General features: G+C 39.6%; 1 protein-coding gene across 1 annotated transcript in view; it reads right to left on the bottom strand.

The window, feature by feature from the left end:
- dpy19l1l (dpy-19-like 1, like (H. sapiens)) overlaps nt 1-14,436 on the bottom strand; it is a 57,152-nt gene that overhangs the window by 23,627 nt on the left and 19,089 nt on the right. The window contains 3 exon segments of the mRNA XM_030157619.1: nt 4,318-4,395; nt 4,941-5,040; nt 12,374-12,465. Coding sequence (XP_030013479.1) covers nt 4,318-4,395; nt 4,941-5,040; nt 12,374-12,465 — 270 coding nt within the window.

The raw sequence follows: 14,436 nt of genomic DNA, 5'->3' as shown, positions 1-14,436 counted from the left end.
ACAAATCAATGCTTTCATCATTTGATAGATTCAACAAATAGCTGTTTCAAACCTCTGGAAATTTGGCATTGGGTGGCTGTGGTTCAGGAGGTAGAGCGGGTCGTCCAGTGATGAGAAGGTTGGTGATTTAAATCCCGCTCTGTCCTAGTCATATGCTGTTATGTCCTTGAGCCAGACCCTTCACCCACCTTGCCTCCAGTGCTACTCACACCGGGGTATAAACGTTTGGTGCAACCACGCTTACATCAGTCTGTGTGGCTGCATCAGGGCACTTGCGGCTACAGGTGTGCTTTACCACTACCAGTGTGTGAGAGTGAAGGAATAATGGAGCCAATGTAAGCCTTTGAGTACAAAAAATACATAAATGCAATCCATTATTATAAAGTCAATAATTAAGTGATTAACTGCTTAGTCCTCTGGAATGTTGTGGCAGGACCTGGTGTGTACCTCAGCTACCATTATTACTAATTTATGCTACCTGTGGACCTCTGCTAATTTGTAATCCTCCTGAGAATTGGCCATGTCTGTAATTTGTAAAGTTAAAATTCTACTATAAATGACCTAACCTATTTTAGTAAAGGCCCTGTGATAACATTAGTTGTGTGTGAAATGGCATCTCTGTGATTTGGAACATACAGTGCCTGGCCCAAAAAAAAGTCGCCACCACAAAAAAAAAAAAAAACGGTCACACAGACTAAAATTTCATTTGGCCTCTTTTAGCTTTGATTACAGCATGCATTCGCTATGGCATTGTTTTGATAAGCTTCTGCAATGTCACAAGATTTATTTCCATCCAGTGCTGCATTAATCTTGTGTTGATGACGGGAGAGTCTGACCACTGCACAAAGCCTTTTTCCAGCACATCCCAAAGATTCTCAGTGGGGTTAAGCTCTGGACTCTGTGGTGGCCAATCCATGTGTGAAAATGATGTCTCATGCTCCCTGAACCAATCTGTCACAATTTGAAACCAATGAATCCTGGCATTGTCATCTTGGAATATGCCTGTGCCATCAGGGAAGAAAAAATCCATTGATGGAATAACCTGGTCATTCAGTATATTCAGGTGACCGCATTCTTTGGGCACATAATGCTGCTGAACCTAGACCTGACTAACTGCAGCAACCCCAGATCATAGCACAGCCCACATAGGCTTGTACAGTAGGCACTAGGCATGATAGCTGTATCACTTCATCTGCCTCTCTTTTTACCCTGATGCGCCCATCACTCTGTAACAGGGTAAATCTGGACTCATCAGTAGGGCTGGGTAAAAAAAATTGATTTGATCGATCTTAGATCAATTTCGTTTTAATTTTGTATTATCAATTAATAGTGGATGAGATCGATTTTTCAGAGCAGGACTGCGAGTACCTAACCCGGGTACTGCTGACGCGGAAACGCGGCTGGCTCTGTCTTGCGAAGCCCTAGGGGAGACGGGGTGTCTCGATCTCGCTTGCGATGGTTCTGGCGCGGGAGGGATGTGGAGGAAGGGTCGGGAAAACCCCTTCAGGGGAGGTCCACCCGTCCTCAAAGTCGAACCCGTGATGTGGAGGAACTGGCCGCCCAGATGGTCTCCGAGGCGAGTTGCAGAGGCCGGTCACTGTAGGCATATTAACTTGGATCCACACTTAGCCATAGGTGATACTAGCACCTATGGCTGAGTATGAAGTTAAAGGAACAGTAATGCAACAATGATGAACTGCTATTCCCCCCCCCACACCACCACCACCGTAGAAGCATGGCAATGTTTCTGTCCCGTTCATGATTTAAGAGCAGATTCATCTATTTACTGCTGAAATGTCATATTTATTTCCTTTTTAATATCAATACTGATGTGTTGCATGACTGCGGTAGTCAAATAATCAGGTTACAACTCACAATTGTACTTTAGTATTACTAAATGAATCTGAATCAATCAATTAATACCGAATGGAATCTATATTGGATCAAATTGAATCATATCGTGATTGACCAATTCAGAACCTTATGAATCGAAATCGAATTGATTATGGAAATTGGCCATAATACCCAGCCCTACTCATCAGACCATATGCCATTCTTTCATTGCCCCAGAGTCCAATCTTTATGTTCCCTAGCAAATTGAAGCCTTTTTTTTCCAGTTAAACTCACTGATTCATGGTTTTCTTAAAGGGGTTATATTTTGCTAAACCCACTTTTATTAGTCTTTGGTACATTTATTTGTGTATTTGGGGACCCTAATAATTCATAAAGTTTGAATTTGAACCCTCTAGGTGCTGCAAAGCTATTTTTATATTCATTTTGGCAAAAATCGAGTGGATTTCTACAACCCGTATAAATTCCCTCTTAATTTGTTACGTCACGACATTTGCACATATAAGGTCAAGACTTACGATGAACATTTCTCCAAGTACCCCATATTTGTTTTTCAGCAGCAGCAGTTGTAGTCCATACTGAAAATATGTCCAAACTCCGAGCTGATTACCTAAAATGTTCAACTGTTGGTTGTATTAATGAACACATGTCACCACACCAACCTCCAGTCTCTGAACACGTAAGAAGGGCCTGGGTCAACTTTATTTTTTGTGGGAATATCCCGGCAGCTGTGGGAAAATCCCTTCTTGTCTGTGCTAACCACTTTGAAGATGAGTGTTTTAGCAACCTAGGGCAATACAGAGAGGGATTTGCCTAAAAACTGCATTTAATTGAGATGTCAGTTCCAACTGTGTAAAGCAATGGTGGAGACAAGCAAGTCGTAAGTTATAATTTACACTAAGAAATGTATTAAATATAAATGTTGGCATGTGAACATGTACTAATTTCAGCCACCACGTTCATCATGTAATACGTTAGAACTAAAGGACAAAAATTAGAGAGTAAATAAAATACAGTATACATGTTCTTGTATAGTTGTCAGTAATAATCGTTTAAAATATAAAGTCATTGTAATAGAACATAGCCCGTATACTTACAGCTTTTGGTAAAAGGTAGACAATAAAAAATAAATAAACAAACCATTGAAATGTGTTCATTAGAAATTGTGGTTCTACAGGTTCTTCTTTGCTGTCCTTGCGCTCCAGGTCAGACTCTGGCTCATACCTATAAGGCTGAAGGTTACAGTTTGCTGTTGTTGCCATTATTAATTACAAATTCTTATGAATTATAATTTCCAAAACCTTTTGGTATCACTAGACCAGCGTACTGTATCTTGAAAACTACAAAGATGGCTGAATGGGACAGAGCAGCACGGTCAACAACCTGGAGCGGGTGGGGTGTGAAATGGTTCATTTGCATTTCAAGGGCCAGCGCTCAAAACACCCTTTCTCGTGTCATTACTCAGAAATAGGGTTGAAGATGGGCCTGTGGAGTTTAATTAATAAAGAATTAAGACCCAAGCATAGCATTTACAGTTTATGTAGACCACAGGCAAATGTTTTAAAATGTATAATTCCATTTAAAAAAGCAAAATATGACCCCTTTAAGGCTACACAGCTGTTCAGTCCCAATCCTCTGGGTTGTGTGGAAATGCTCTTACTTTCACTATTAAACATAGCCCTGAGTTCTACTGTTGTTTTTCTTCAATTTGATCTCATCAAATGTTTAAGTGAGCACCGATCATGATCAATCAGGACTTTTTTCCGACCACATTTCTTCCTCGAAGACAATTGTTCCCCACCATCCTTCCAGTTTTTAATAATGCGTTGGACAGTTCTTAACCCAATTATAGTAGTTTCTCCAATCTATCTCCTATCTAGATGTTTTCTTTGCTTGATGAAGGCCAATGATTTGACCCTTCTCAAACAGACTAACATCTTTTCCACGACCACATGAAGTGTCTTTCAACATGGTTGTTTAAGTAATGAGATGCTACTCATTGCATCAGTTGGCGTTAAATAACTTCTTCCCAGCTGAAAGATAATCACCCATCCAATAGGAGGCTCATACCTATTTGCTTAGTTAAATTCAGGTGGCGACTTTTGTTGTGGCCAGGCAGTGTATTTTGTTTATGTATTCTACCTCTTCTGCTGGTGAGGGTGAACCAAAGTGTTCTGGGTACAAATTCGGAAGGCTGTGTGTCACAATATAGCATGGATGTTCAATGAAAGCCCAAAGTTAAATCCTTCATAAGAGCAACTTCTCAAACAATAAGATAGATGACAGGCATGCTACACTAGGGAACATTTTCTAATCTGAGTATAACCCAGACTTGGCTGAGTGAGTAAGCTGCATGAAACACTGACATGGGGATTAATTTTGAAATCAGACATCCAAATTCACCAGACCCGTACAAATAAGGGTTTAGAAAGCAGAATGACTTGTGAACTGAGGAGGTCTCGTTACCATATGAGTGGCCAGGATGAATTGCATCTTGGTGGCACCAAGGTAACCCAAGATGTATGAGGCAAAAAGAGAGGCAACCTGACAAGACAAAAGAACAAGCATCAGCGACACACTTCATAGAGGAAATGAAGGCCTGGTCATAAATATTGTGGTGCCATTTTAAATCATATTACAATTTCATTTTCATATCATATATTGTGGCTATGAGTACTGCAATACTTTATAAAACAAATACACTCAGCCCACTCAAAGTACCTGTAGATGAGGTTGCAGTGCAATGAGACGAGTAGGCTAAACTACGGCCGCAGTTCCTATTTCTACTCAAGTCACAGTTCAAACTCCTATATTTCTGTCCGTCAGTGCCTTCATATCACCGTTTTTTCATTTTTAACCATCTTCTAATATGACTTAGTCAAATGATGTAAAGGGTAAATGCTGTTTCATTTCTCTTTTTGTTTGTATCAGTCTTTCCTGGCCCTTTTCCACCTTGGCCAGCTTCTTAACTTCCTGCAGCTTCTCTGCCAGAACGCTCTACACTTCCCAAGTCTCTATTTTCTCCCTGATATCTGTGTCTTTTCCCATTTATTGTCACATTCTCTCTATATACCTTGCTCTCTATTTACCTGGGTGAGCAGCACAAACTGGGCAAACTGCCAAGGAAGCATGAAGCACAAATTTGACATGCCCAGAGCGACCATGGCTGTCCTGCCTGGGTTCTGTGTCCTGGTGAGAAGAAATTAAGATGAGAAAAAAACAAAAATAAACAGGCTAGACAGAAAATATGGAAGTAAAGGAGAAGAAGGACGATGCACAAAGACCACAAAGTACCCACTAAACACAAGCACATGTTCAATTTTGAACCACTCTCGTCATTTAAAAGGTTAGTGATAAGTTACCCTTCAGGACCACTATACCTGTTTTAGCCTTTCTTTTTGTTGTATGACATTGTGTGATTTGTTGTACATGTATAAATCTGTTCTGTTCTTCATTCTGTTTGTGTGCTGCATCTTGGCCCGGTCATTATTGGAAATGAGAATCAGTTCTCAAGTAAGTTACCTGGTTAAATAAAGGTTAAATTAAAAAGAAAAAAAAATTACCCTGACTATTCTACTTAAGCCATTGTATGCACAAAAACAGCTTTGGAAAAGGAAAAAGCTTATTTTCCCATTTACAGCTGCTGGTGGCAGAAGACAGATGTTGATTTATTGTACGTTTTTAAAGGCAGTAATAATAAAAACAGTTTTTGAGAGGAAAAATCGGATTTATGATTAGCCAGCATCATCACCCACGGCTGAACAATAATTATCAGAACTGTGATATACTTTTAAATCATGAAATCTGGCTGAAAGCTGTATGCACCTGATGTTTGGCCTCAAACCTGCCCAGTGATTGACTGTGTTTTTGTTGGTCTACATCTATGTTTTTTTCTCTCCTCTCCAACCAGTCAAAGCAGATAGCTACCTACCAGGAGCCTAGTTCTGTTGGAGGTTTTTCCTACAATAAAGGAAATTTCTCCTCCCTGCTGCCGCTGTCAGCTTGCTCAGGATTTGTTCAGTTTCTTGACTATAAAAATGAATGAATGAAAAATGAATTATATTCATTGTGACACATGTTTTATTGTGTCTTTAGGGCTTAATTTGTTAACATTATTTTGATGGAAAATAAGACTGTTTGTTACAATTATTTGGTCCATATATTTGTGACATCACACAGTTTCATTACTAACACAGAACATTAAAGTGCTCATAAATATCTACTCAAATATGTATAATACATGCATATAAGTTACAGAGACTGTTGAACATGAAATGTGTCCATGTGTTACCGCTTGATTGGACCCTTCAGTGTGTCATACATGCAAAAGTATTTCCATAAGGAGATTTAAATAAACTCACTACCCATTTCAGTTTCAATTTATTCTTATTTATATACTAGTCATAATACATGATTAACTTAAGACACTCAACTGAAGACAGAACAAGGTTTCAGGTAGGTGGCTACCCTGCAAAATATCTGTATAATACTGTAATTACATTGGTATTAGTGTCATTTAAAACAAACAACTGAGTGGGAGAATTCTGACAGTGCAGTTTTTTTTCCTGAAAAGTAGACCATATGCCAAATTACACTCAATCAGGATTTTAACATTATGAGTTTGTCCAGATATATAGCTCTAACATTGTTTGGTGAACAGAGTTGAAAAAAGACCCCGTTATAGTCCATGGGCCAAGACCAGATATTTGGGATATTGGCACCACCCAAGGGGGCAAGTTCTAGTGATGCATTTTGAAATGGCCTATATCTATAGACAATATTTTTCTGTAATAGCCTTTCCAGAGTAGTACCTTAGTCCTAGCTATCAGCCATTGAATAAACCCACTGTAAGGGACAAAATCAGAGGTCATAAAACGTCATTTGAATGTATGGAATGTTAATACCAACACATATTCGCCACATTCATGGCCAGTTCTTTGTTGTTATCAAAGATTTGAGTTACATATAAACCAAAATAAACAGTTTAGACAGTAGATAAGTGCATACTGCAGCATTACACATATAGCAGTCTCGTTGATGAATAGTCTCTCCTCTAAGCTAAGTTTAATTAAGGTTAAGTGAAGTAAGGTGGTAAAGTGAATGTGAGAGAAAGTCCTTAAGGTTAGGAGAAAATGTAAAATGTATATAATAGTTTAGCAGTTTCATTATGAGCATAATTAACCCATAAAGACCCAAATATATGCATGTGACCAAAAGCATCTACTGATCTGAACTGTAATACTGATTGATCCATTAATTCTATCAATACATTTAAATAATTGATGTAAAATACAGTTCTTCATCTTTTCATGGTCATTAAATATGACCCATCTGGACGTTCAGAGGCTTCGTAGTTACCATGGAAACACCTTCATCTTCTACAAGTTTGATTCACCAGTAAAACCCATGGAGTTTGATCAATGACAGTGGGTGGACACACTGGGTTTATGTTCAGTTAATGAGAGATTGGACAGAAAAAGTCACTATTTCTCAAGTTCCATGATGATTAAAGTACACGATTCATAAAAAAGGGAGATAAATATTTATTATTAATAATATTCTCTGGAGAGGGGGTGAAATTAAATAAGTTGCACTTCTTTCCACCCCTTTTCGGGCATGTAAATGAAACTATTGTGCTGTTCTTCTGTCTAAGATGTTACACTTGTTGATATTTGTATTATTATTTATGTTTTGCTTGTTGCATATATGTTAAATTTCATTGCATGTCCGGAATAAAACACTACATCAAATCAAAATAAATGAAGACTGGTGATAAAAGTACCGAAGTCACATTTTTGGACAATTCAAGTTGAGCATATAAACATGATGTATTTGTTTAGCTAAGTCCACCCTCTAAATATTTTTTAACAGACTTTTTTTTTTTTTTTGTGATATCAGTACTTTTAGCACCAGGATCTTCAAATACAGGAAAATACCTGATTTTCACAGAAAAAAAATCCAAATCACAGAGGATAAAATCATGATAAATGGTGATAAATCACTTAAGAAAGGTTAAATAGAGAGAAAATTCTATTTGGGAAGTGAGACAAAAGTAGTATCAGGCATTGAAGGTACGCCTGCTTGGGTGCTGTGCCACTCATCCCTGAGTCCATTTTAAGTTTGGCCCTAGCATCCAGACCTGCAAAGACACCAAAATACCTTATGTGTCATTTTCTTGTCTGTTTGCATCAGGATTGGCACAATAACATGTGCTCTTATGTATGAAATTAAATGGTCCATTGGTTTTCTGCTCCGTAGTTGTGTCATTATTAAACTGCTGTCTTTGGTGTGATCACTCCAGAACTCCAGAACTTTCATTTGCTTTCATTTGCTCTGTATGAAAAGAGAATTCATCATCATTTCACTTATTTCAATCTTAACAAGAAAAGCACTCAGAGAGCGCAGACCTCTGCCAAGACAGATCAGTGCCCCCCCCCCCCGCCCCCGGACAGACAAACAAACCAACGCTGGCAAAAACATAACCTTCTTGGCGGAGGTAACTATGTCTGGACTAAGTCTTTAATAAACATTGATATTTACTTGCCTTGGATGCGGTGCCTAAATGGAATGAAAACACGTATAGTATTTTCTGAAAGAAACAATCAATTGGAACATCTTCCTACAAAATCTGAAAAGTAGAAGCATAATGTAATGTCACAACCTTATCTTGGACCAATTCCCCTAGCATTTTTACAGGAATAGGTGGAATAATTCAGAAATACCACCATTCGCCATTAAGCGTAATGATACATTTTTTGGAAAAAAAGAAGGTACTATATAATCATGACTAAGCTACTCATTTGGAAAGGCTATCATGGTTTAATACACATAGATATGTCCTACTAACAAAATGGCACCACAAAGGTTTTGCCCCCTTTGGTGGTACCACTACCTGGCCTGGCCCATGGACTATTATAACATTTCCAAAAACCGCATAGGAGGGGAGGTCTGCACCTGCTCGTCTCTGCAGTGAGGGCTATAAGTAGTGAATTTTGCCTTGGGCTTTGCAGCCTTTTGACTAATGAAGGCATAAGGTCTGTGTGCTTTATTGGAATGAACTGAAATGTTCCATCTGAATTGAAAATTACAGAGAGCATATATACTGCAGATGGATAGATATTAACCAATATCAGCATTGATGACATCAGCCATCTGCATCTAACATGTCATTTCACAGACACCTGTGGCTCATACCTATTGTTTCATCAACTTGTTGTTACTCAAACACTAAAAAACACTTCTGTTATTTTCATATTCATGCATTTCCTATGTTTGCACAAGAAGGGGTAATACATATAGGGTTCATACAGGTTTCTACAAGTTAAATTTAAGACTTTTTAAGACCTTTTTAAGACTACTTAGAACAGAATTTAATGCCCATTTCACAGCCTGTTTCATGGCCACACTGGCAAAAAATGTGTGACTCCTAGAATGTAGGAAAATATATTTATTTACTCCAACGCCTTGATTCCCATTGTTCTCTGAGTTGAACTGATTCCTTGCACAAGGTGCAGCAAACTTCAAACACGTTCCCCTCCAGTTGTGTCAACCGGATCAAGAATGATTTTTTCTCCAATTACTATCCATTATTATCTCCATTATCAGGGGGCCAAGCCCGCGGGGACTGCGGGACGCGTATGCCAGCATTGGTCCCATTCCAGTGAATGCAGGGAATACGGCTCAAACTGTTACTGCAGCCTAAAGCGTACATGGTAGAGCATTGACATTTGGAGGGTTGGTCCAGACCCCTGCACAGAACTGCAGCTCCACTATTATGGAACCACCTCCCTGCCTCAGTCTGGGGAGAAGACACCCTCTCTATGTTTAAGAGTAGGCTAAAAAGTTTCCTTTTTTGAATCTTATAGTTAGGCCGGCTCAGGCTGCTCTTAGTTATGCTGCTATGGGCTTAGACTCCTGGGAGACTCATCAGGATACACTGAGCTCTTCTCTGCTCCTCCTCCTGTCTGATCTCCTCTTCGCTCCTCCCTCTCTCTGACCTCCTCTTCTCTAACCTTCTCTCTCCTAATCTTCTCTTCTATTTACACCCCAGCAAATACATGTTTCTGACTTGACTTCTTCCCCGGAGTCTCTGTGCATTACTGCCTCACAGGTTTTCCCTGGATAATCTCTGGATCTGCTGAAGTGGTCCTGCCTCTCTCCTGCCTTCATTGTCATCACTCACTTATCCATATTGTTGTTATTGTGTTTATAATTTAATTACATAGATGGTAGAGGTTCCTATTATTTGTACTAACAATTACAGTAGTAGTATATCCACTGTTAATTCTCTCTCTCTCCCTCTCTCTTGTCAAGGCAGACAAGCATCCTCCTGTAGTCAGGGTCTGCTCCAGGTTTCTGCCTGTTAAAAGGAAGTTTTTCCTCGCCACTTTCACAAGTGTTAGTTCCTGGAGGATTCTGTTGTGTTCTGTAAATTATTTATATTTCTTTGTTTTAACATTTGCAATACTTAAAACTTGCTACTTTGAAACTACCTTTTTATTAAAAAAATCAAAACTAAAAAAAAAACCCTTCTCTTAATGGAGGCTACTTCCCCCAGGTAAAATCTCAGGAAACGTTGCTTTGAATTTTGGGGAAATGCTGCTCCACGTTGCATCTTTTACCAACTGCCAGGCTTGTGCCACAGATCAAACACAGACACGCACACACACAATTGTCTTTCACATTTGTGAAACATAGGTCCGTGTTCCATTGTTTGTCAAAATAATACGTTTTTGCCTCTTACTGCCGTGACTGGACTCTTCTGCCAACATTGTTGTGGGGCTAACCCACTACCTGCCTGGTACCTGGCTCATCCTGCTCCCCCCGAGCCCCGCCCCTCTCCAATGACAGACAGCAAACCAGTGCAAAAGCTTGACAATAATTAATAATAGCTAATCGACCATTTCATCTCGGGAGGGGGGAAAGACATTTGTAATTTTGATTGGGTAGAAATTTTGACCAGTTTTACTAAGTGATGAGTCAACTTCTTGTTGTTAATTACTGACTCCTTGGCAAGCTACTGGAAAGGGCCTCATTAGCCACCAGCAGATCGCGAGTGAGGTGACAGACACCTGGGGTAGACTAACATTATTTTCTTTGTAGCTTGGAAATTTCCCAGACACATTTAAAGACAATACAGCAAACGTAACTTAAGACCTACCATATCAAATTTAATACCTTTTTAAGACTATAAGGTATTAAATGCAGATTTGTAAATTTGGGTGTACTCACATCTACTTCGTTTGGTCTGTTTAAAATGGACCAGAGTTTGTTTCCCTGGAAAATCTGAACTTCTTTTTATGTGTGAATACAAACATGCAAATTCTGATTCAAATCAAACAAGCGGACTGAGACAACCTCTTCCACTTCCAAACAGACTCACTTCTGGTGGGAATATAACCAGCCTCGAGCCACACGGGTAGTCAGAGCTAATAGCAGCAGCCATGAGCCATGGAGCAATGAGGTGATTGAATGTCTCACTGACATCTGATCAGATGCCCATATTACAAAACTGGCACCGAATGAGCTGTTCTTGACAGTTAACATCATTTTCATAAATTTGTGTCTGTAAAAATAGAATACATATTCTGAAAACAATAACTGCATGTAGGAACTTAACGTTTATTTTCATCAACACCGGCCGTCTCTGATTCACCCCGCCCACGACTTCTCTGTCCAATGCCAGCTCATTACATGCGTGCTTCTGTTTAAAAATTTTGGTCCACCAGCAAGAAGTGCAATGAGAATGCTATCTGACCCAAATGAAAAAAATTAAGCCCGCATTCGATCCAAATCAAATAGGCAGACGAAAGGTCTTTCCAGGTGTGAATACACCCTTCAAGACTTTTAAAACTTTAAGACCCCATGGAAACCCTGTACATAACAATAAAAATGAAATGACCAGAGGGAGAATGTGAGAGTGAATGAATAATGGGTCAATAATGTAAAGCGCTTTGGGTGTCTAGAAAAGCGCTATATAAATCCAATCCATTATTATTATTATTATTAAATAAACATAAAACAGTATCAATATTTAAATCAGCTATCTGCAAAATTGTTACTTTAAACAATTTGGTTGGCCATGGCTCAGGAGGTAGAGCGGGTTGTACAATAAGTGAAGGGTTGGCAGTTAGAGTGCTGCTGTGTCCTTGGGCAAGACACTTCACCCACCTTGCATCCAGTGTCACTCACACTAATGAATGAATGTTCGGTGGTGATTGGAGGGGCAGTTTGGCAGCCACACTTCTGTTAGCCTGTCCCAGGATAGCTGTGGCTACAAACATAGTTTACCACCACCAGAGTGTGAATGTGAGAGTGAATGAAAAATGGATCAATAATGTAAAGCGCTTTGGGTGCCTTGAAAAGCACTACAGAAATCTAATCCATTATTATTATTATTACTGTTATTATTATTATTATTATTATTATTATTATAAAAAAAAAAGGATATCCAAATCAGCCCAGAGTTTTAAAATCAGTGCATCCCTAGCATATGCCAGTATAAAGGTGGTGGTTAGCATACCGCAGGATGTAGGTGAGGAGCAGCATCTGCAGAACAAGAAATGGGTAGGCAAAACTCTCCCTCAGGGGTGGGGTCCACATCACACGAGTGCTCTGAACAGATACATCACATATATACATCAAGAACAAAGTTTAACCTACAATATCACATAGTTGTTCATTATCTCCTTCAAAACACTATAAGTCAATATGTATGAAATGCAGGACATAAAACCAGAAGCAGCTGTTTTTTGTGCTAGCAGTATTTATTCTCTATATACAGTACAGGCCAAACGTTTGGACACACCTTCTCATTCTTCGCATTTTCTTTATTTTCATGACTATTTTCATTGTAGATTCTCACTGAAGGCATCAAAACTATGAATGAACACATGTGGAATTATGTACCTAACAAAAAAGTGTGAAATAACTGAAAACATCTCTTATATTCTAGTTTCTTCAAAGTAGCCACCCTTAGCTCTGATGACTGCCTTGCACACCCTTGGCATTCTCTTGATGAGCATCAAGAGGTAGTCACCTGAAATGGTTTTCACTTCATAGCTGTGCCTTGTCAGGGTTACTTAGTGGAATTTCTTGCCTTATTGATGGGGTTGGGACCATCAGTTGTGTTGTGCAGAAGTCAGGTTGATGCACAGCTGACAGCCCTATTGGACAACTGTTAGAATACATATTATGGCGAGAACCAATCAGCTAAGTAAAGACAAAGGAGTGGCAATCATTACTTTAAGAAATGAAGGTCAGTCAGTCTAGAAAATTTCAAAAACTTTGAATGTGTCCCCAAGTGCAGTCGCAAAAACCATCAAGCATTACAACGAAACTGGCTCACATGAGGACCGCCCCAGGAAAGGAAGACCAAGAGTCACCTCTGATGCTGAAGATAAGTTCATCTGAGTCACCAGCCCTCAGAAATCGCAAATTAACAGCAGCTCAGGAATTAGGAGACCAGATGAATACCACACAGAGCTCTAGCAGCAGACACATCTCTACAACAACTGTTAAGAGGAGACTGCGTGAATCAGGCCTTCATGGTCAAATAGCTGCTAGGAAACCACTGCTAAGGAGAGGCAACAAACAGAAGAGATTTATTTGGGCCAAGAAACCCAAGGAATGGACATTAGACCAGTGGAAATCTGTGCTTTGGTCTGATGAGTCCAAATTTGAGATCTTTGGATCCAACCGCCGTGTCTTTGTGTGACGCAGAAAAGGTGAACGGATGGATGCTACATGCCTGGTTCCCACCGTGAAGCATGGAGGGGGAGGTGTGATGGTGTGGGGGTGCTTTGCTGGTGACGCTGTTGGGGATTTATTCAAGATTGAAGGCAACCTGAATCAGCATGGCTACCACAGCATCCTGAAGTGACATGCCATTCCATCCGGTTTGCGTTTAGTTGGACCATCATTTATGTTTCAACAGGACAATGACCCCAAACACACCTCCAGGCTGTGTGAGGGATATTTGACCAAGAAGGAGAGTGATGGAGTGCTGCGCCAGATGACCTGGCCTCCACAGTCACCGGACCTGAACCCAATCGAGATGGTTTGGGGTGAGCTGGACCGCAGAGTGAAGGCAAAAGGGCCAACAAGTGCTAAGCATCTCTGGGAACTTCTTCAAGACTGTTAGGAAACCATTTCAGGTGACTACCTCTTGATGCTCATCAAGAGAATGGCAAGAGTGTGCAAAGCAGTCATCAGAGCTAAGGGTGGCTACTTTGAAGAAACTAGAATACAAGATATGTTTTCAGTTATTTCACACTTTTTTGTTAAGTACATAATTCCACATGTGTTCATTCATAGTTTTGATGCCTTCAGTGAGAATCTACAATGTAAATAGTCATGAAAATAAAGAAAATGCAAAGAATGAGAAGGTGTGTCCAAACTTTTGGCCTGTACTGTAAATGCTATGAAGCTCACTTTGAGAAGAGCTTCATGTTCTCAGAACAAAATGTCCTCAGCATTAAGTGTTTTTCTTTTTCCGCCAGTAAAGAGTGAATCTGAAAGACTCGTAATTTGAAAAAAGTTTCAATTCACTGCAACCTTGTTTTTTACTTTTTCAATAAAAAAACA

Source organism: Sphaeramia orbicularis, chromosome 16 (assembly GCF_902148855.1).
Source record: "Sphaeramia orbicularis chromosome 16, fSphaOr1.1, whole genome shotgun sequence".
In the NCBI taxonomy this organism is placed as follows: Eukaryota; Metazoa; Chordata; class Actinopteri; order Kurtiformes; family Apogonidae; genus Sphaeramia; species Sphaeramia orbicularis.
The sequence above is the reverse complement of the archived record's forward strand: the minus strand, read 5'-3'. Positions and strand labels throughout refer to the sequence as shown.